At 43.7% G+C, this 20,519-nt stretch overlaps 1 protein-coding gene across 2 annotated transcripts; it reads left to right on the top strand.

The window, feature by feature from the left end:
- Nucleotides 1-3,088: 3,088 nt before the first annotated feature.
- LOC121147578 (serine/threonine kinase receptor associated protein) lies at nucleotides 3,089-20,519 on the top strand. 2 transcript variants are annotated; one of them, XM_040967522.1, is made up of 10 exons: nucleotides 3,089-3,478; nucleotides 4,163-4,298; nucleotides 8,588-8,669; nucleotides 9,472-9,544; nucleotides 11,427-11,523; nucleotides 13,597-13,734; nucleotides 16,087-16,223; nucleotides 18,153-18,302; nucleotides 18,702-18,764; nucleotides 19,968-20,519. In XM_040967522.1, the coding sequence occupies exons 1-10, from the start codon at nucleotides 3,367-3,369 to the stop codon at nucleotides 20,027-20,029; spliced, it is 1,050 nt and encodes a 349-aa protein (XP_040823456.1). In that variant the 5' UTR covers nucleotides 3,089-3,366; the 3' UTR covers nucleotides 20,030-20,519. The 2 variants fall into 2 exon arrangements, with proteins under 2 accessions (XP_040823456.1, XP_040823447.1); XM_040967513.1 differs by having other exon boundaries at nucleotides 3,091-3,478; nucleotides 18,699-18,764.

Genomic DNA, 20,519 nt, shown 5'->3' on the forward strand with positions numbered 1-20,519 from the left:
CAGTGGTCCAGTCCCCGAATGACCGCAGCGGTCAGGGCTATGCCACATGGAAGTCAGAAGCCAGGAATTCCACCCGGGGTCCCAAGTGAGTGGCAAGGGGCACGCAGAGTTGGGCCAGGGTCTGCTGCTTTTGCAAGCACATTACCAAGGAGCTGGATCCCAGTGAAGCAGCTAGGAATTGAGCCAGTGTTCCCCTGTGAGGATCCAGCAGGCACGGGTTTCCGGGGTCTCTCTCCTCGCCCGATGGACAGCACCCTCTCCTGACCACTCACCCTACACTGTCTATGTCTTAGTTTTCCTCTCCTGGGACAACTGTCATCTTGGATTGTGACTTCATTTTAATCATTTTTAAAAAACGATATCAAGGTTGTGTTAGACTCTCAGGGAGCACGCTCTGAGTGCTTCAGCTGTGAATTTGGCGTTGGGTACAATTCAGTCGGTAAAAAAAGAAACACCAACTCTTCAAATCCATGAATATGCTCCATAAGGGCATTCCAAGGAGCTTCTGGAACATGGAATTAAGTGGCAAATTTATTTTGATGCAAAAATTACTTAAATCCATCCATGTGAAGAGGAGGGGGCTACACAATTTTGTGGAAAGGACTAAATATGAACTGTGCTTTAACGCCTTCCCGCAGAATATGCTAGAAGGGTGATGCTTATGGACTTCATGAAGGACACCCTTTGTCTTCTGGTCTGCGTAATTCTGATCACTGGAAAGCAGAGAAGGAGGCCTAGGCAGGACTAAATTTCCTATTTTTAAAAAACTATTTTTTTTAAATTGGAAAATCAGATATATAGAAAGGAGGAGAGACAGAGAGGAAGATCTTCCATCTGCTGATTCACTCCCCAAGTGGCCACAACGGCTGGAGCTGAGCCGATCCGAAGACAGGAGCCTGGAGCCTCTTCCGGGTCTCCCACGTGCGGGTGCAGGGTACCAAGGCCATCCTCGACTGCTTTCCCAGGCCACAAGCAGGGAGCTGAATATAAAGTGGGGCCAATAGGATTAGAACCGGCATCCATATGGGATCCCAGTGCATGTAAGGCTAGAACTTGAGCTGTTAGGCTACCGTGCTGGGCCCAATTCTCCTTTTTTTTTTTTTTTTTGTCCATCCCAGGCCTGATGGTGACCGATGGCACTGGTGGACCTTCACCAACTGTTGCGGTGCTGGTTCAGTAGCTTTCTCCAGCTACAGCTCTTTCTGCAAATTCAGGTTAAGATGTTTGCTCCCCTTCGGGAAAGAGCAGCACCATGAGATGTAGGCATTGAGGACAGTTTGACAAAGGGCTCATTTCAGTGTGCCAATTTATCTTCCTCCTGGGAGACATAACTTGTCAGACTCCACTTCCATGAGCTTCGTTAACTGCTGATGCTAATCTCTATGGCACATTTCAGCATTTTATTACAGAAAAGCTTTTATGATACTTTTGGAAAATCTGGCACACTTGCTCAACTCTACAAATAATCAGATTTCAACCGTCTCTCCAACAGTCGTGTGTGTCAGGGATGTCTGAACACCCAGCACTGCTTCTGCAGTCATGCGCATCCCAACCCAGGCTAACTGGGAAGGCTCCTGGGGCACCTTCAGTAGAGTTGTGGTGTTTCTTTTTTCCCTATAGATCCTATCAGGTTCAAGAAATTCCCTTCTGGGGCCAGTACGATGGCTCAAATAGTTGATCCTCTTCCTGAAAGTGCCAGCATCCCATATGAGCACTGGTTTGTGTCTCGGCTGCTCCATTTTCATCTAAGTCTCTGCTTATGGCCTGGGAAAGCAGTGGAGGATTCCTGCACTAACATGGGAGACCTGGAAGAAGCTCCTGGCTCCTGGCTTTGGATCAGCTCAGTTCCAGCTGTTGCAGCCATTTTGAGAGTGACCCTAGTAAATGTAGTAGATCTTTTTGTCGCTCCTCTCTGTAAATTCCAATCAAAATAAATCTTTAAATATTTTTTTCTATTGCTGATCAAGAACGAACACCTATATCAAAAGCCACACATCTCTTTTTCTTTCCATATGGTTATTTATATTCACTGTATTTATGTCTTCTGATATTATAGTGACCTGGAAACACACACAATTGGTCGTGGCCGCAATATTGCACATGTGAACAGGGGTGCATATATGAGACATTCTTTACAAAGGAGATGTTATCATTAGCTAGTGTTACCTGCAGTGAGCAATGAATAAATACTGTCAACTATTTCACTTAGTAGTCTGTTGAGTCTTTTTACTTACTTACCTGCAGCAATAGTGTAGCAATTATTTAACTAGTAAAGGATCCTTTGCTGAACATTGACTAAATGTCACTCAGAGTGTGGCACTCAAGTCAAATGGCAAACTCATAACCCTGGCACTGAACTACTCAGTGGGCCACCTGCTGGAGGATAAAGCCAGCATTTCCATTTATATGTAATTTTACGGAATATCCTAATATTTCTATTTTTGCTTGTTTTATGTGAATGTGTGTAAGTTTCAAATTATCCATCTACTGGCAGCGCAGACTCAAACTTTATCAATGGAAAATATTTTATTAAAAATACTGGGGGCGTGGGCAGAAAAGAACTTGAATGTAAGTGCTTATTGCAGCCACATAGCATTCATTTCTAAAATCCAGCAATAAAGGAAAGCTACACAGCAGAGGGGCTGGCTGCAGATGCTACTTTAAGGGTCTTACTTGGAAACGATCCCGGGGCGAGATAAACCTATGGACGCTTGAAAAAGAAAAATGAAAAAACCAACAAAAACAAAAACAGATTGTGAAAGGTCTCAGCCGGCTTTGGGCCACCCCTGGGAGCGGCTCGGGTTTCTGTGGACGTGTTCACAACATGAACCAATAAGACGACTCCCTGGGGATCCCGAGGACCTGAAGAGGCCCGGCCAGCGCGGCCGGGATGTTAGAACGGGGCACCGACATCACCCGACCCCGGCCCCCGGTCCCCCAGCACCCCTCGCTCCCAGCGCCCAAACGCCGGCATCACGTGAACAAGGTGCAGCGCGCCCGCGCCTGCGCACCCCGACCCTCCGCGCTCCTGCGCAAGGCGACGTCACGTCCGGCGGGACGCCCTGCGTCCTTGGCGTCGTCACTTCCTGCCCGCACCGGGGTGGACGGTGCGGATCGCGGCGGCGTCGGCGGGGCCGGCTGTCCGGTCCTTCCCCCGGGCCCTGCTCTCCTCCCTCCGTCCCTGTCCCGGCCTCGGCAGCCGTCGCAGGCTTTCCGATCTCTCCCTCACCCCTTCCTGACCGCGGTGCCTCATTCCCGTTCCCCGGCCCCCGGCCTCCGTGTGTCGGGGCGAGCGAGGGGGTGCCTTGCGGAGCCGGACAAGACAAGGACGACCCTCCAGCCCAGCCCCGCGACCCCGCCGCCGCCATGGCCATGAGGCAGACGCCGCTCACCTGCTCGGGCCACACGCGGCCCGTGGTGGATCTGGCCTTCAGCGGCATCACGCCTTATGGCTATTTCTTAATCAGCGCTTGCAAAGGTGAGCGGGGCCGATTAGATGGGGTCGGGGCAGGATGAGAAGGGAGTGTGTGTGTGTGGTGTGTGTCGGGGGTCTCCCTGCACCCGGTACCCTGCACCCTGCCCGGGCACCTCCCGAGCGATCGGCGGTGCTGGGGGATGGCAAGGCCCCACCGTGGCCTGGGCGGGCAGAGGAGGAGCGTTGGGGACGGCATCTCTGGAGGTGGCACAGTGCTCACCCTTCCTCCCGCACCCCCCTCCCCGACCCCGGAGAAGCTAGGGTGCACCTGCCAGGACAACAACGCCGAAAGATTTCAGGGAACGGAGAAATGAGGCCAGTTCGAGTCCGAGTCACCGCTTGGTCGTTTTGGCCCCATTTTGTTTCCCCACTCTTCCCCCCCCCCCCCCCCCCCCCCCGCCCCAAGCAGGAACCTCAAGGATAGGTTCAGAAGTTTGTCCAGAGGTAAGCCTCGCTTCTGGATTCTTTGGCTGGAAATGGGTATTCCCACCCATTCACACGAGCTTCCTGAGCTTAAGATATCCGAGTCAGCTCTCCCTGTTACTCTATTTGTGATTGTTTTCATGGTGGCCCCAGGAAGTGTTTGGCCAACAACAAAAACAGTTTTCCACTTTGCCAGTCAGCAGAAACACTCTTTAAGTAACTTGAACTAATAAAAATCCCGTGTGCTTGACAATATTTTTCTAGATGGTAAACCTATGCTACGCCAAGGAGATACCGGAGACTGGATTGGAACATTTTTGGGTCACAAAGGTGCTGTCTGGGGTGCAACGTTGAATAAGGATGCCACCAAAGCAGCCACAGCCGCTGCGGATTTCACAGCGTAAGTGTGTAGCCCAAATCCAGCCGACCTGGGCCCCGCACCGGGGGTTCTGACATAGTGCAACATTTGAGCCTCAGGTCCTCCCGGAGTTCTTATGCAGAACACGTGGTGGTTGATGTCCTCAGGAGTCTGTCACAGACCTGTGTACCCTGTCTTCAGGGTTCTCATGGTGAGGAGACACTCAGGGGACTTACCCCTTCCATCTGGATTGTGACCCGACAGGTACTCCACCTAGGGTGGCGTCTCCTTTACTGACACTGTTGCATCTGCGTTCCTTGAAAACTCCCAGCGTTTTATCTCCTCCTCAGTTTCTGTTAAATTCACTTCAGGTGATTTAAAACTCTTTCTGTTCCAGGTATTCTGTGTTTTCTGAGATTTTTTTTCTTAATAGTTCAAATCATTCTTGATTTTTTTTTGTTTTTAATCGTTGGATCCACGTTTTGGCCTTTCCTGACTACCAGCCCAACGTCCCGTGATTACGGTGTTCCTCTGTGTATCTTGCTTTGACTCAGGATCTTCATTTCCCCTAACACCCCGGTCTCTTCCCACTTGAGAAGCAGGGTTCATCATGTCGCTTCTCCACATGCTGACCCATGTGTCTTTGCCATTCACAGTCATGGGTTTATTTTAAAATAAGTGGAGAGTTTAAAGAAATTCCCACATGTGAGTGATGTGAAGATTGCTGCTTGGTTGCTTCGGGGATGGAGTCCCAGAGTTTTCCTTTGCTAATGTCTGTCTCAGTGTTGAAACTAGTGGGGACAGTGCCAGGTGCTGCCCTGTGTACTTACGCTTTATTAGTCTTAAGAGAGCGATCCTTGAGGTAGGTTTTTTTTTTTTTTTTTTAAGAGTTTTATGCTTAGGAACAATTCTCAAAAATATATTGTCAAGGTTACTATGAACAAATGAAACTGACTTATCTATAGTTGTAGATACATCTATGGCTTGCACTTTTTCAAACTCACATTGTATGTCATTGAATGAATAAATTTTTATATATACTTTAAAAGATGTTTTTGGTTTTATTGAAAAGGAAGATTTACCAGGAAGAAGAGGCAGAGAGCCATCTGCTGGTTCACTCCCCAAATGGCTGCAATGGCCAGAGCTGAGCCCATCCAAAGCCAGGAGCATCTTCTGGCTCTCCCACGTCGCTGCAGGGTCCCAAGACTTTGGGTCATCCTTTGCTGCTTTCCCTGGCCACAAGCAGGGAACTGGGTGGGAAATGGAGTGGCTGTAACAGGAACCAGCACTCACATGGGATTCTGGTGCTTGGGAGAGGAGGAGTAGCCAATCAAGCCATTATGCTACATGAGACTAAATTTGGGGTGCTAAAAGATCAGTAAGAACAAATGTGATAAGCAGATTTCAGAAATTTTGCTATGATCATTAGATCCAAGTTTGTGAAGAGTTAATAGTTAAATGATATTTTGAATGAAATATGATTAAGTTATAAATGGATTACAGTGCTGCTCACAACAGTATGGATATGAGTGTTAAAAAAAAACAGGGTGATAGTCAGACCCACCAGGTACATCAGCAGGAAACTACAATTGGGAGCTGGAATGCAAGCCTTTGGTGTGGAATTGTGGGTAGCCCAAGGTTTGTCTTAAGCACCAGGCTGAGTGCCTGTCTTAAGTGTGTTTTTAGAATTAATTTAAGTCTGTTGTCCTCCAGCCCTAGCAGTGCTCGTTACGTCTCCTCTGGGTTGGTAAAATCGTAACCTTGCTCCACAGAACTCTGCAGCTGTTGGGAAGGAGTCAGGTCTGGATGCAGAGTGTGAACTCTTACATCGTACACTTGCCCAGATTGTGCTGTTAACCTTGGGAAAGAAGGAAAGGAGCACTGTGCAGAGATTTCTGTTTCTATGATGGTTAACTTTGAAACAGTAACAGAGGAGAGTGTGAGAAAATTCATCGCTTCAAATATGTAACCAAATCTTCAGAATAGTCTTCATTTTTGTGCTGAAGCCTGGCATGATTCAGTGGCTAAATCCTTGCATTGCAAGCACTGAGATCCTATGTGGGTGCTGGTTCATGTCCTGGCTGCTCCACTTCCAGCTCCCTGCTTATGTCCTGGAAAAGTGGTAGAGCGTGGCCCAAAGCCTTGGGACCCTTCACCCGTGTGGGAGACCTGAAAGAACCTTTTGGGTATTGGCTTCAGATTGGCTCAGCTCCAGCTGTTGTGACCAGTTGGGGAGTAAACCAACGGATAGAAATTTTTTTCTCTGTAAATTTTCCTTTCCAATAAAAATAAACAAATCTTTAATAAAAACGTGTTTTGAAAGAATTATATGGAAAGATAGGGGGAGAGATCTTCCAACTGCTGATTCACTCCCCAGATGGCTACACCAGCCAGAGTGGGCCCATCCAAAGCCTGGAGCTTTGTCTGCCTCTCTGGCAAGGTTGCAGGTGCGCAAGCACCTGGACCATCTTCTGTTTTCCCAGGCCATTAGCAGAGAGCTGGGTTGGAAGTGGAGCATCTGGGTCATGAACCAGAGTCCCTATAGGATACTGGTCCCATGTGTGGTAGCCTTACCCACCTGTGCCACAAAACTGGCCCTTTAAGGCGTTAAACAATCCTCTTCTCCTATAAAATATTTACCTGGCTTCACATGATCCTTTCCTAGGTTTCTCTACTTTGTTGTCACCGTGCTCATCTTGGAGAGTGAGTGTGTAGATCAGGACTTGGGCCTAGATGTCAGTGGGTGACTCTTAGTGTTGAATACAGTTTATCCCCGTCAGAACTCATGTTGAAGCCTGAATCCCAGTGAAATGTTCTGGAAACCTTCAGGAATAATATGGTCCAGATTGGATGAGCTTTTGTGGGGATCATTCCCTGTGTGGAGACTGGGCTGCTGCACAGCAAGCTTGGCACTTCCCTGGGTCTGTTCTGTGCCCGTGTCGCTTCTTTGCTGTGCTAGGACACAGCACAAGGCCCAGAAGGTGAGCCGGATTTGGCACTTGTAGACTTCCAGACCTGGAGCCAGAATAAACCCCAACCAAAGCTGTGGGTTAGGGCAATAATTAAAGTATATTTCTTGTAAGAGCCAATATAAAGAAATCTGAGTCTTCCTGAATACGAGCTTTAATAAATCTTAGATGGCATTGAGTCCTCTAAGGTACTTAGGCAGTTTTTTCCCCATCTGATAGCTTAATTGTCTTATCAAAGCTTAAATAAGTAAATTAAACTTCCCTTTTGAGACTTGGGGAAGTCTGTTTTCAGCTTATAAAAGGAATAGAGTAGGCAGCATTGACTATTATATGTGAAAAACAGACACATTATACAGAAAGTACGTGCTGCAGGATTAAGTTCTGCCAGTGGGCTTCGCTGTCCTCAGTTGAACCCTGTGGCCAGCTAGTTTATGTCAGCTGCTTGCCTCGAGGTGAAAATAATGCAACAGAAGCATTTGCATTTTGATTTTAAGGCTCAGCCCTCTCTAGGATCTTCCTGGGAGTAATGAACTATGCTCGAGTTGGGACAGCTGTCTAGAGTGTGCTCCGTCAGAATGCTGTGCCTCTGCTTGAGTTTTGTTTCTAGATGCGATGAAACACTGTTCTCTGCCTCGTATTTCTTTGTCATACTGATTTTTTCTTTCAACAGTGAGTAGGGAGTTTCAAAAAAAGTGGAGCATCTGTGGCATGAAGCAGCACCCATATGGGATGCTGGGATCACAAGGGGTGGCTTAGCAATTCCAGCCCCAACTCTACTGTAGTTATCAATACAAATAAATATCACTTCTGTTGAAATTTTGGTGATAGGTAATTTCTTTGCTCTTTTCTTTTCTTTGTAATTTTCTCATTTTTCATTAACCTTTTTTCCTTTACACTTATTTAGGAAATCCTTTGAAGCACTTTTATGAAGTATTTAACTGTAACTTCCCTAATATGCAATGCATAATGAAAAACTGATAGATTTCTTGTGACTTGTAACAAGCTCTTTCATTCTGTAATCTTTTTTAATGATTTTTTAGTATGCATGTGAGTACAGAATAGAGAAAATTGACATCATAAAATCAAATTAGTAGTATACAGTGTCACTAAAAGGGATAGTGTGGCTGTAGGCAAAAGTAAGTGGGTTGGTTGAGTCGTATCAACTGGAAATATTTTATCAAATTAAGTCTAACAGTGGAGGGATGTTAGAAACAAAAGATAATGCATTTGTGTGAAATTTCATATATAATTTTGTTATATAAAAAATTTTGATATCAAAGCTATTGAGTGTGTGTATATATATTACATATACACATATATATATGAGTAGCAGTAGTCACTTCTGTTTGTTTTTACTTTCAGCAAAGTGTGGGATGCTGTTTCAGGAGATGAATTGGTGACCCTGGCACATAAACACATTGTCAAGACTGTGGATTTCACACAGGTATCAGAAAATGAAGTTTGCTTTATTTACTTTTTAAAAAGATTTATTTATTTATTTATTTGAAAGGCAAACTGACAGCTCTTCCCCTTGCTGGTCGACTGTCCAAGTGAGTGGAAGTTCAAGGTCCTCCGTGTGGGTGGCTGGGGCGCAGCAGCATTGTCTGCTGTTCTCCTGGGTGTAGCGGAAGACTGGGTTGGAAGCAGGACAGTTGGGACTCTGAACTGGCACTCCCCATGGGATGCCATGGGATGCCAGCATCACAGATTACAGCTTAACCCACGTGGGCCGCAGTGTCCCCCTGGGACACTGTGTGTGTGTGTGTGTGTGGTTAAGCTGCTATTACAATATTTTATTTTATTGATTGATTTTGGTGGGATGATTTGTGTATATTGGTTCTTATTTGAAGTCACACAAACTTACTTTTGAGTTAGTCCTGTCTGGCGTTAAAGATTTCCCTGAACACTGGTTCTGTTCCTTAAATCAGCAAATACCTAGAAAGCATGAATAGTGTTTCCCAACTGCCTTCTAAGCGAAAAGGTACGTTTGAAATCCCTGCAAAAGGCTGTTTAGGAGGGACAGAGTGAAGGAATTCAGGTGGAAGGTGGTTTAATGTAAACCATTTGGGCTGGGAAGCCTAAGGGGTTGGACAGGCTCAAGAACGGCAGCTGTTGTGCAGTGTTGTCTCAGGAGTCACTGCTGGTGTGTCGCATCTCTTGTTGATGTCTGTTGTGAGCTCTCTGACTTTGTTTGGCATTGAGGAACTTTCAGGTAAATGTTCTTAAATGGGTCATTTGCTTTTCAGGATAGTAATTATTTGTTAACTGGTGGACAGGATAAACTGTTACGCATATATGATTTGAACAAACCTGAAGCAGGTAAGCATAATTATGTATAAGTTTGTAGTTTTATTCCTTTTAATGTAAATGACTTTGATTTAAAAACTAAAATTTGGATAATAGTCAAAAGAAACAAAACTTATTCTGTAGTCCAATTTCAATCACTATTCGTAGTTTTCTTTCCATTTATTTTAAGGCAGATTTATAGAGAGTAGATACAGAGAAGTACCTTCCATCTGCTGGTTTATTTCCCACATGGCTGCAATGGCTGGAGCTGAGCCGATCAAAGCTTGGTCTTTCACTTGAGTACAGGGGCCCATGAACTTAGACCATTTTCTGCTGGTTCCCAGGTCATTAACAGAAGTGGGGCAACCGAAGCACAAGTCGACGTCCATAGGTGGTGCTGGCATCACAGGCAGAGGCTGGGTCCGCGGCATTGGTCTCCAAGATAGGCTTTTGTTCTCTCAAACAGAAATACTTATTTGTGGAGCCCTGTAGTGGTGCAGCAAGCTGATAGGTGCTGATTTGTGTTCTGACTTCTCCAGTCCAGCTTCCTGCTTATGGCCTGGGAAAGGATCGGAGGATGGCCCAAGTTGTTGGGATCCTGTGCTGATGAGGGAGACCGGGCAGAAATGCCTGGCTTCTGACGTCAGCTCAGCTCAGCTCCAGCTCTTGTGGCCATTTGGGGAGTGAACCAGCGGGTGGATGACCTTCCCTCTCTCTCTCCCTATCTGTAAAAGTTAATATTTATATAAAAATAAGTGTAAAGAAAACAGAAGGTGTGTTAATTTGAAATTCAGTGAGATCGAGGGAAGGAGAGAAATCTATTTGCTGGCTCACTTCCCCTGTGGGTACTGAAGCCAGGAGCTCGGAGCTGCATCTTGATGTCCCACACGGTTACTGGGGCCATCTGAAACTGCTTTCCCAGGCACAGTAGTAGCACGCTGGGTTAGAAACAACAGCTCAGTGCTCATGATGTCCTGGTCTATCTGGCGGTGGCTTAGCACACCACACCATACCACGGTGCCAGTCCTTTTTTTGCCCTTAAGATTTGTTTGAGGCCAGCATCAACATCCAGATGGCCGCTGGTTTGTGTTTCAGCTGCTTTACTTCTGATTGAGCTTCCTGCTTATCGCCTGGGAAAGCAGCAGAGGCTCTCAGAGCCCTGGGCTCCGGCACCCACGTGGGAGGCCTGGAGGAAGCTCCTGGCTCTGCTCGGTCCAGCTCCAGCAGTTGTGGCCATTTGGAGAGTGAACCAGCAGATGAAAGATCGGTTGTTTCTTTTTTGTTTTTGGGTTTTTTTGTTTGTTTGTTTGTTTTTTAGGATTTGTTTGCAGAACAGTTATAGAGAGAGGGAAAGAGCTCTAACTGGCTTTTGAAGGTTCTGTGTTGCATCCTAGTTAGTCATTTGGTTTTAAATTTCAATAAGAAAGTTTGGTATATGAATAGGCGTGCACAGTTTTTAAATTTTGGCGACAGGAGCTATCATGTCCTCCATGAATTCCGTGTGGGAGTCACCTCCATTGTTGTTAAATGATTTCCCAGCCATAAGTACGAGTGTAGTTTAAGGTTACCAAGACATAATAAATGGAATTTTGCCTTGCCTGTTATATAGTAGTTGATATATTAAATTTTTCTAACTGGAGCATCTGGGACAGGAACTGGCCCCTCTGTAGGATGCTGGTGCTTAGCCTGTTGTGCCGCTTTGCCAGCCCTGCATTGTTGTTTTTGGATTCTTTGTTGTACAGGTGAATTTGTTGCAATGTTGAACCACTATAGAAAAGCTAAATTAATTTCTTATGGCCTTGGTTTTGAAAAGTTGTAGTCTGACAATAAAAATGCATTTCTTTTTTATTATTACCTAAATTGGCTTGGTTTTAAAAATCCAGTACTAACAAATGTTTTACATTTTTTTCATAAGAACCTAAGGAAATCAGTGGTCACACTTCTGGTATTAAAAAGGCTTTGTGGTGCAGTGAGGATAAACAGATTCTTTCAGCTGATGATAAAACTGTTCGGTAAGTAGGATATGTATATATATATATATAAGATTTATGTATTTTTATTGGAAAGGCAGACATACAGAGAGAGATCTTCTGTATACCAACTCACTCCCCAAGCAGCCGCAACAACCGGAGCTGAGCCGATATGAAGGCAGGAGCCAGAAGCCTCTTCTGGGTCTCCCACGTAGGTGCAGGGTCCCAAGACCTTGGGCCGTCCTTGACTGCTTTCCCAGGCCACACGCAGGGAGCTGGTTGGAAAGTGGAGCAGCCAGGATTAAAACCTGTGCCCATATAGGAGCCTGGTGTGTGTGAGACGAGGACTTTAGCCATTAGGCTACCATGCCAGGCCCAAATCCATCCTTTTTTCCCTCCTCCCCAGGAAGTTCAGCTCTTTATTTCACTGCTCTGTGTAAATTTTTCTATTTCAGTTTTTTTAATTTAATCTCTAATTTTTATTCTCTCCTTTTAATTTAGAGTGTTTCAGATTTTTTGATGTAGACACTGATTGTTCCAAACTTCTTCCTTCCAACCCTGCTTGCTGTATTCTGTAACTTTTGAATATGTTGTATTGCTACCTTCATTATTTCTGGCAATTTTTAACTTTCTCTTATGGTTACTTTTTGTGAGCCGCTGCTCATTTAGGAACATGCTTTTCAGTCATCACATGTCTGTGTATTTTCTGGAATTTTAAAAATTGTTAATTTCCAGCTTCATTCCATATGATCTGAAAAAGAATGAGGATGATTTTAACTTTTTTTTTTTTAATTTGTTGACACTTGTTTGTGGCTTAGCATATGGTTTATCCTTAACGGTGGTCCAGGCACCAGGCACTGATGAAAAGACTGTGTATTCTGCAGCTGTGGGGTGAACTATTCTCCAGATACGAGTTAGATCTGTGTGGCCAATAGTGTGGGTTGGCTGGGTCATGTCTTTATTTTATGTATTTATTTATTTACTTTTTATGTCCAGATGATCTGTCCATTGTTGAAATTGGAGTGTTGAAGCTCCCCATTATGACTGTGTTGCCTCCCTTTAGATCCAGTATCATAGTTTTTTTATATTATATTATATTATGTTATATTTTGAATTTTATGGTACAATTCCATGGGGCCTGGGATTCCTCTCGTCTACCCCCAAGTAGGCTTTGTAAAGTTTGAAAATATTAGCACATAGATGATGTGTGTATATTTTAGATATTTATTTATTTTTTGCTTGAAAAGGAGATTTTATAGAGAGAGAGGAGAGAGGGGTCTCTTCCTTCAGCTGTTTTGCTCTCTGAATGGCCACAATGGCCAAGCTGAACTGATCTGAAGCCAGGAGCCAGAAGTCTCCTGTAGGCCTCCCATGTGGATGTGCCTTCTCAATCCGTAAGCAGGAAGCTGAATTGGACATGAACTAGTGCCTGTATTGGATGCTGACACCATAGGGTGGAGGACTAGCCTGTTGAGCCATGGTGCCATCCCCAGAGCTTATATTTTTATTTTTATTTATTTTGGCTTTGGGGTTTCTTCTTTTTCTTTTTTTTCTTCCTCCCTTTTTTTTACGGGCTTATATATTTTGAATGCCATTTATAACTTCTATAGGTTAAATTATTTGAACTTTAAATTTCACATAGGTCGTGTTTATTTGAAACTGCCAATTTATCATTGCATAGCTAGAGCAGAATTCAGAAGAACTTTAATTAAAACTATTGAAAGCTTTACCAGCAGAGTTTTTAATCTGCATCTATAAGACATGTTAGCTCCAGGCCAGTGAGGAGGGGAGTCGGTGAAGCCACTGAGATTGAATGCCAAATGTGAGCAGACTCGCTCCTGTGTTTTGCTGTGGGAAGGGAAGTGGCTGCCATCAGTCACAAGAGCAGCGTGGAGGTCAGTGTCGGGGCTGAGTAGGTGATATGTGGACTTCAGTCTATGAATGACATAGTTGTGTCAAGTTGTTTGCTGTTAAATAGTTCGGTGCCCATCGCAAGCTCCCAGTTAATCTGAGTTTGTATAGGATAATTCTTTCCTTGGTCTATCTGCAGGTGTAATTAAAACTGAAGCTTTTTTATGTGAATAAGTAACACCATATTGTATTTTCCTTTTGCAGCCTTTGGGATCATGCTACTATGACAGAAGTGAAATCTCTAAATTTTAATATGTCTGTTAGTAGTATGGAGTATATTCCTGAAGGAGAGATCTTGGTTATAACTTATGGACGATCTATTGCTTTTCATAGTGCAGTAAGGTAAGTCCAAGGACACCTTGAGTGATGAGGGTAACAAAATTCAGCAACGTTTAAGTAGTTTTCCTTAAAAGAACCACTGGATTGATGCTGGTAATACTTTTAAAACTACGGTAATCTTTGTTAGGGAAATAGTGATTTTTCTGCCTGTATTCCCAAATATACACAGGCCTCTTTTAAAAAAACAGAATCTGGGCCAGTGTGCAGGCATAAAATCCCATACAGCTGCTGGTTTGTGTCCTGACTCCCTGCTAATGCTCCTGGAAAGCCAATGGAAGATGGCCCAGGCCTCGATCACCCTCACCCATGTAGATGACCCAGGTGAGGCTCTTGGCTCTGGCCTGTCCTGGCCTGGCCCAGCACTGGGACCAAATGAGGAGTGAGCCAGAAGATAGAAAAATCTGTCTGTCTGTAACTGTGCCTTTCAAATAAATAAATATTTTTTCAGAAGAACAAAACCCAGACTTTATGAATAGAAACACAGTAAATGTTCTTGTAGAGAGATTTATTTATTTTTATTGGAAAGGTATACACAGAGAGGGAGACTGCAGTTTGATGTTTTTCACTGCAGTGACATTTGTAGTGCTAAGTTTCACTTAATAGAAGAAAGGGGAAAAAAATAGAAGAAAACTAGCTCACAGCATAAAGGAGAGTATGCGCTCACTAAGAAGTGATGGCGGTAGTGCTGGCCCGGCCAGTCGGACTGTATATTGTTCTCTGCTTGAGGGTGTTGTTCCGGATCCCGTTTTAGTGGTAGAGGTTTGCTGACCTGTTGCATAGCTTTTTTTCTTTTAGCTCAGTTATTTTCTTTTCTTTGTAAGGCAGAACAAGAACACAAGAGAAAGACACAGACATCCTTGGTCTGCTGATTCCTTCCTCAAATACTCAAGATAACCGGAGCTGGGCCAGGCTGATCCTGGGAGTCCATTGTTCAATCTGGATCTCCCACAAGGGTGGCAGGGGCCCAATCATTCAGGCTGTCTCTTAGTGCCTCCTGGAGTGCATTAGCAGGAAGCTGGATTGGCAGTGGGGATGCCAGGGTAGGAAATGGGGCTGACGAGTGGGTTATGGACAGGTAATATAACCCGTGCTTTAACCCTTGCTCCGCAACACGCACTCCCTATTCAGTAACTTAACAATTGAACAAGCAAGTGACAGTTGACCTGAAAAAGGGCCAGTGTCCAAATTGTAATTGATTTTTCCGCTGCCGCTGTTGCCACACATTGATTTTGTTTTTTTATTAAATGACAGTAGTCTTAAATTTTAGTCATTCTTTCATGACCTAATAATACAGCTGCTTTTCACAGGATCCTTTGTATATTTTTCTTGTTGTAGTAACCTGAACCATCACAGTTGACAATAACCTAACTATGTTAGAAGTCACGTGTGCCTGTTGTGGAAAAGTCAAGCAGTGCAGTGAAATAGCAGAGAGCCTCATTTGCAGGATGGCATCACCTGCACAGGTGTGGCTGTCCTCTGAGATGTCTTCCTGCCGAGATGAACTCCAGTTTGGCACGGGAGCCTTCTGAACCTCTCTTTTCCTAATAATACGAAGACTTTTGGTTTATTTATTTGAAAGGTAGAGGGGGGGTTGTGGCAGAGTGATAGAGGTCTCGGCCGCAGCAGCATTGCTGGGCCAGCCTGAAGTTTGCAGCCAGGAGCTCCATCCCGGTCACGCCCAGCAGCAGGCCCCAGTGCTCAGGAGTGCACCAGATGATCTTATCACTGCAGGTGGATTGGCAGGAAGCCGGAGCAGAGCAGCTGGGACTAGCCTGCGTGGCAGTGAAGAAAGCCTTCGCAAGCGGTGGCCTGACCCACTGTGCCGTAGTGCCAGGCCCTGGTTAGTGGGTGTTCTTCCCTTTTTTTTTCCCCATAACGTTACTGTGGTGTTTTTTGTTTGTTTGCTTGGTTTATTAAGATTTATGTTTATTGGAAAGGCACATATACAGAGAGGAGGAGAGACAAAGAGGAAGATCCTCTGTCCTATGATTCACCCCTTAAGTGGCCACAACGGCTGCAGCTGCATTGATCCAAATCCAGGAGCCTTGAGCCTCTTCCGGGTCTCCCACACAGGTACAGGGTTCCAAGGCTTTGGGCCATCTTCTACAGCTTTCCCAGGCCACAGGCAGAGAGCTAGATGGCAAGCAGGGCCACTGGCACAGGAACCAGCCTCCAAATGGTTGCGAGCAAGGCGAGGACTTTAACTGCTAGGCTATTGCACTGTGCCCACTTTACTGTGTTTTAGTATTTACTTGATCCTTGGGTTTCAGAATTTAGAAACTGTTTAGATGTACTTATATCTTCGTGTTACTTATATAGAATATTTGTAAATATTATTTGAATATATTTTTCTAGTTTGGACCCAATTAAATCCTTCGAAGCTCCTGCAACTATCAATTCTGCATCTCTTCATCGTGAGAAAGAATTTCTTGTTGCAGGTGGTGAAGATTTTAAACTTTATAAGTATGATTATAATAGTGGAGAAGAGTTAGGTAAGTTACCCTCCCTTTTCCACTCCACTTTGTCACCTGTTCTAATAATACCTCATTTGTGTACAGACCATGTTGTATGTTTTTCAGCCAACTAAAGCTTGACGCTTACAAGTGAAATTTATTTTTCCATTTTGGATAGGAATTTTTATAGACCTATAAACAAAAACATGCTGAGTTGAAGGTTTTTCTTTTAACTGAAAGGCAGCCGCGTGCTGTTCTCTGGAGTTGGGCAGTCTGACATCACAGTCATGTGTTTAACAGATGCAAGGAAAGCTGTTCTAAGTTTGGGACGGCTGTAATCCCAGCAATCCTCCTCTGCTCTTTTTGCCAGCTTGTAATCCCTAAGATTCTGTAGAGTACAGTGGAGAGGGTGCTGCATAGCATGCTATAGGGATGCCTTTAAGAATCTGAATTGGAAAGTTTTGTTCTTGGAGGCCTTTAAAAAGATTAATTTAAAGGCAGAATTACAGGGAGAGGAGGGGACACTCTGGGTCACTGCAGCCGTCAGGGCTGGGCCCTTCTGGAGCCAAGACCCAAGAGACTGTTTCAGGGTTCCCATGCAAGGGTCCATGACGCGGGCTGTCCTGCACTGCCTTCCCAGGCCATTAGCAGGGAGCTGGATGGGACGTGGAGAGCTGGGCTGTGAGCCAGTGCTCATTCAGCATGTGCACACTGCTGGTGGCTGTTCTCCCTGCAGTCACCACAGCGCCAGCCCAGCAGGGGAAGGTTTGTGACTACTCTTACAGTGGTTCTTAACGTGGAAATGTCTGCGGAAGGATTAACATGAAGCTAGTGTATATCCTAGCTTTACGTTTATCTGATGGAAATTATGGTTCTCAGTATCCAGTTTTTCGACTTGTTTTTGCTTGTAGTTTAGAAAGTGTAAGTTTCATAATTTTTTGGTATGTAAGCTGCAGCTTTTTTGTTCTTCTGCTTCTAGCTGTTTCACTTTACCTCCTAAATAATTAAGCTTGCTAATTTATATCCAAAGAAGAGAATTTTACCTTTTGTTTGGGAAAGCTGGTGGATTTCATTTGTACAAGGAGCTTTGGGAAATGGAGCATGTGGAATCTTTTCAAATTGCTTATGATTCATCCTTTATTGCTTAAATGTCAATGAACTTTAAGAGATTCTTTTCCATTTTCTAACATAGTGGCAATTTTCAGTTTTTAGAATCTTGCAGTCGTGTGTTTCATTGCTTTTCAAGATGAAAGAACTCAGTTATTTGAGAATGGAGGTCATAGTTAGCAAATATTGGACCTTGGACCCAACCATTGTCTTTTTGTATCCCCGTGTTCTGTTACTGTAGCTCTTCTGCTCTCTGGTTGAACAGTGTGGAGCAAGGGCGTTTACCGAGTGAATGAGAATGGTTCCTAAGTAAGGGTGGGACTCATAGAATAGTATTTCTAATCTCCATTGTTTTTACATTGGGTTCTGCAGATTAAAATGTTTAAGGATAAGTGTGATCCTATATCAGTATTTTGTGTGACAAAATGATTATTGGTCTGTAGAAAGCAAGTTAGGAAGGAAATTAGAGGGACCGTGTGTAAAAGAGCTCCATCTGGTGGTCTCTGTGCTTAGAATGAACTTGATTCCCTGGTTAGTGGGTGGTGAGTTTAAGATATGGAAGTTGAGATTTAATGGTTCTGAAGCTCCATTTTTTCTTTGTTTTAAGAGGTTTTGGGACTTTGGTTTCCCTTCTTTTTATCCTTAATGGAGTATGAAGACCCATTTTCTGTTTTAGAGATACATTCTGAAACTATGATGTGTGCTAGATTTGGCACAGGGCGATCCTGGGGAGAATGGTAGGCATCGTGTATGCTTTGTGATGGGGTTTGTTTCTAAATAGGTGAAATTCTTAGCATTTGGCCTTAAGATTTTTGCATCTCTCACATAATACTATTTAATTGCCTTTCTGTTCTTTCTCAGAATCCTACAAAGGACACTTTGGTCCTATTCACTGTGTGAGATTTAGTCCTGATGGAGAGCTTTATGCCAGTGGCTCTGAAGATGGAACACTGAGGCTGTGGCAAACTGTAGTAGGAAAAACATACGGCCTTTGGAAATGTGTGCTTCCTGGTAAGAATTTTCATTCAGTTGTCAGTGCTTTTGTGGTGATTTTCATCACTCATTCTATTTAAATGTTTCTCATTTTTATGAATTTTAAATTATACAGTATGCGTTAAGCAAAGAGAAGTCCATCATTATAAATTGAAAATTGTTCTTTTGTTTACTTAAAATTTTTTGTTGTACAGTCTCTTGTTCCTTAATTCTTTACACCAGCTTATTTGGTGAATAGAATGAATAATGTCTAAATAATCTTTGAGAAAAGATATATACTATTGTAGAATCAGTTATTTAAAAAGGAGTTGTTCCTGTCGTATTTTGTAACTCATTGCTTGCTTATTAAATACTGGAAATGACTTGAGATACTGTGCTTTGCGTTGTCGGTCATCGTTGCTTTTCTTCCCATAGAAGACGACGGTGGAGAGTTGGCCAAGCCCAAGATCAATTTCCCAGAGACAGCGGAAGAGGAGCTAGGTAAACACTGATGTTAGAACTGACCACTGTCACGGTTAATCATGTTATGTTCTCAGTGGAAAAAGAAATGCTAAATCCAAATAGAGAAGTATTTATTGATGGAAGGTTTATATGTTGTATTTACATATTTATAAACTGAAGTTTTAAATTCCTATTGCATAGTAGTAGGCACTGAGGTACAGTGTGAGCATTACCGATGCGGTTACTCTTCCAGAACTTACGAGTCTAACCTGGGGGGCAGTAGGAGGAAGCGTCCAGGAACATTTCAGTGGAGTCCTGAGGAAGAGCAAGAGTGACTGAACAAATGACCCAAGTGTGAGCCAGATGGTGGGGCGTGAAAGGAAACAAACGCTGGGAAGTAGAAGGGGACACTGCAGGAGGAGCTAGCAGAACCTCAGTGTCCGCAGCCTGAGAGCAGGGCCGCAGTGAGCCGCCATCCCTCAGGGCCTCAGCTGCCGGGTTCAAGAGTTTTACACTTAACAGTGAGCATCCTTAGGTTTTAAGAGTAATGATGATTAGTGCGCTGAGGTTTAGCTTTTGAAAGATTATTTGACTGAAAGTATGGAGAAAGAATGGGACTGATGACGAGTAATGATAAGGCCAGATAGATATGATTGTAGTCTCTGGTTTAGAAAAGGGGACCAACCTGAAAACAGGAAAAGGTTTATGACTGGAGAGTCTGTTAGAATTGATTGAATTTGTTAAGTTCATTAGATACACAATGAAAATAAGGGAGGTTAGAGATTGGCATGACTACATGGGTGTGGTGATTGATGGGGAGCTGGGAAGGGGCTTAGCATTTACCAAGAATTTTTCTTCGTTACTCAGCATCTTTTTGTAACAACTTAAAGTTTGATGTTGAATAGCATTAACTGTTGAGGTTTAAATCGATATAGGAAAGAGCCGTCTCTTTTAAACATGATGTTACTCGGGTGTTGATTGGATATCTGAAGTAATTGAAACTTTAGTCCAAAAAGAGGCCTCTTAGGAGTTAGAATGTAGAAGAGGCTACTGGATAAAAAATGTGAGCCTGTTCTTCCTTGGTCTTGCAGTGGTGTGAGTCTAGTTGTTAATGGCATGTGTAGTCGCTCGCTGATCTCCTTCCTCCCCATAGTTGTTACTCTAAAACTCCTCATTGTTTTATGACACGAAAGTGTAGAGTTGCTTATTAAACTGACTGATGTGATATGTTTTTAATTGTAGAAGAAATTACCACAGAGAATTCAGATGCCATCTATTCTTCAACTCCTGAAGTTAAGGCCTGAGCATGAAGCATTTACCACAGATAATAAACAATGTATGGACTATGAAGAGCAAGCAGAAAAAAGTGTCTGCCTTCCAGAGTTACTCTGTTTAGGACAAACACAGCAGTAAATAATGGGGAATACGAATGCTGAAACAAGTAACTTGGTGTTACCTGTGAGTGGAAACTCAAGAGTAGCTGATGGAGGCAGGTGGAGTTATACTCTTATCATACAACAGCCTGTTGTCTTTTTAATGAATATGTGCAAGCCAACATACCATTTCTCTTATTACAATTAGATTTCCTGTAGCTGTTTATGTTATTATGAAAAAGACAAATATATTGGCCTATTTTTCTGACTTTTCCCTTAAAACGAAACGCTTTTGTTTTTTCTTGTTTACTTGTAAAGAGGAGGGAATACAGGATAAAAGTAACTGGTTTGATTTCCTTGTACCTGCTTTGGAACATCTAATTGTTTTTAGTTGTCTAAATAAAATGGCTCTAAAACAAAA

Source organism: Ochotona curzoniae, unplaced genomic scaffold, assembly GCF_017591425.1.
Source record: "Ochotona curzoniae isolate NIBS_2020 unplaced genomic scaffold, NIBS_Ocur_1.0 contig_1482, whole genome shotgun sequence".
Classification (NCBI taxonomy): Eukaryota; Metazoa; Chordata; class Mammalia; order Lagomorpha; family Ochotonidae; genus Ochotona; species Ochotona curzoniae.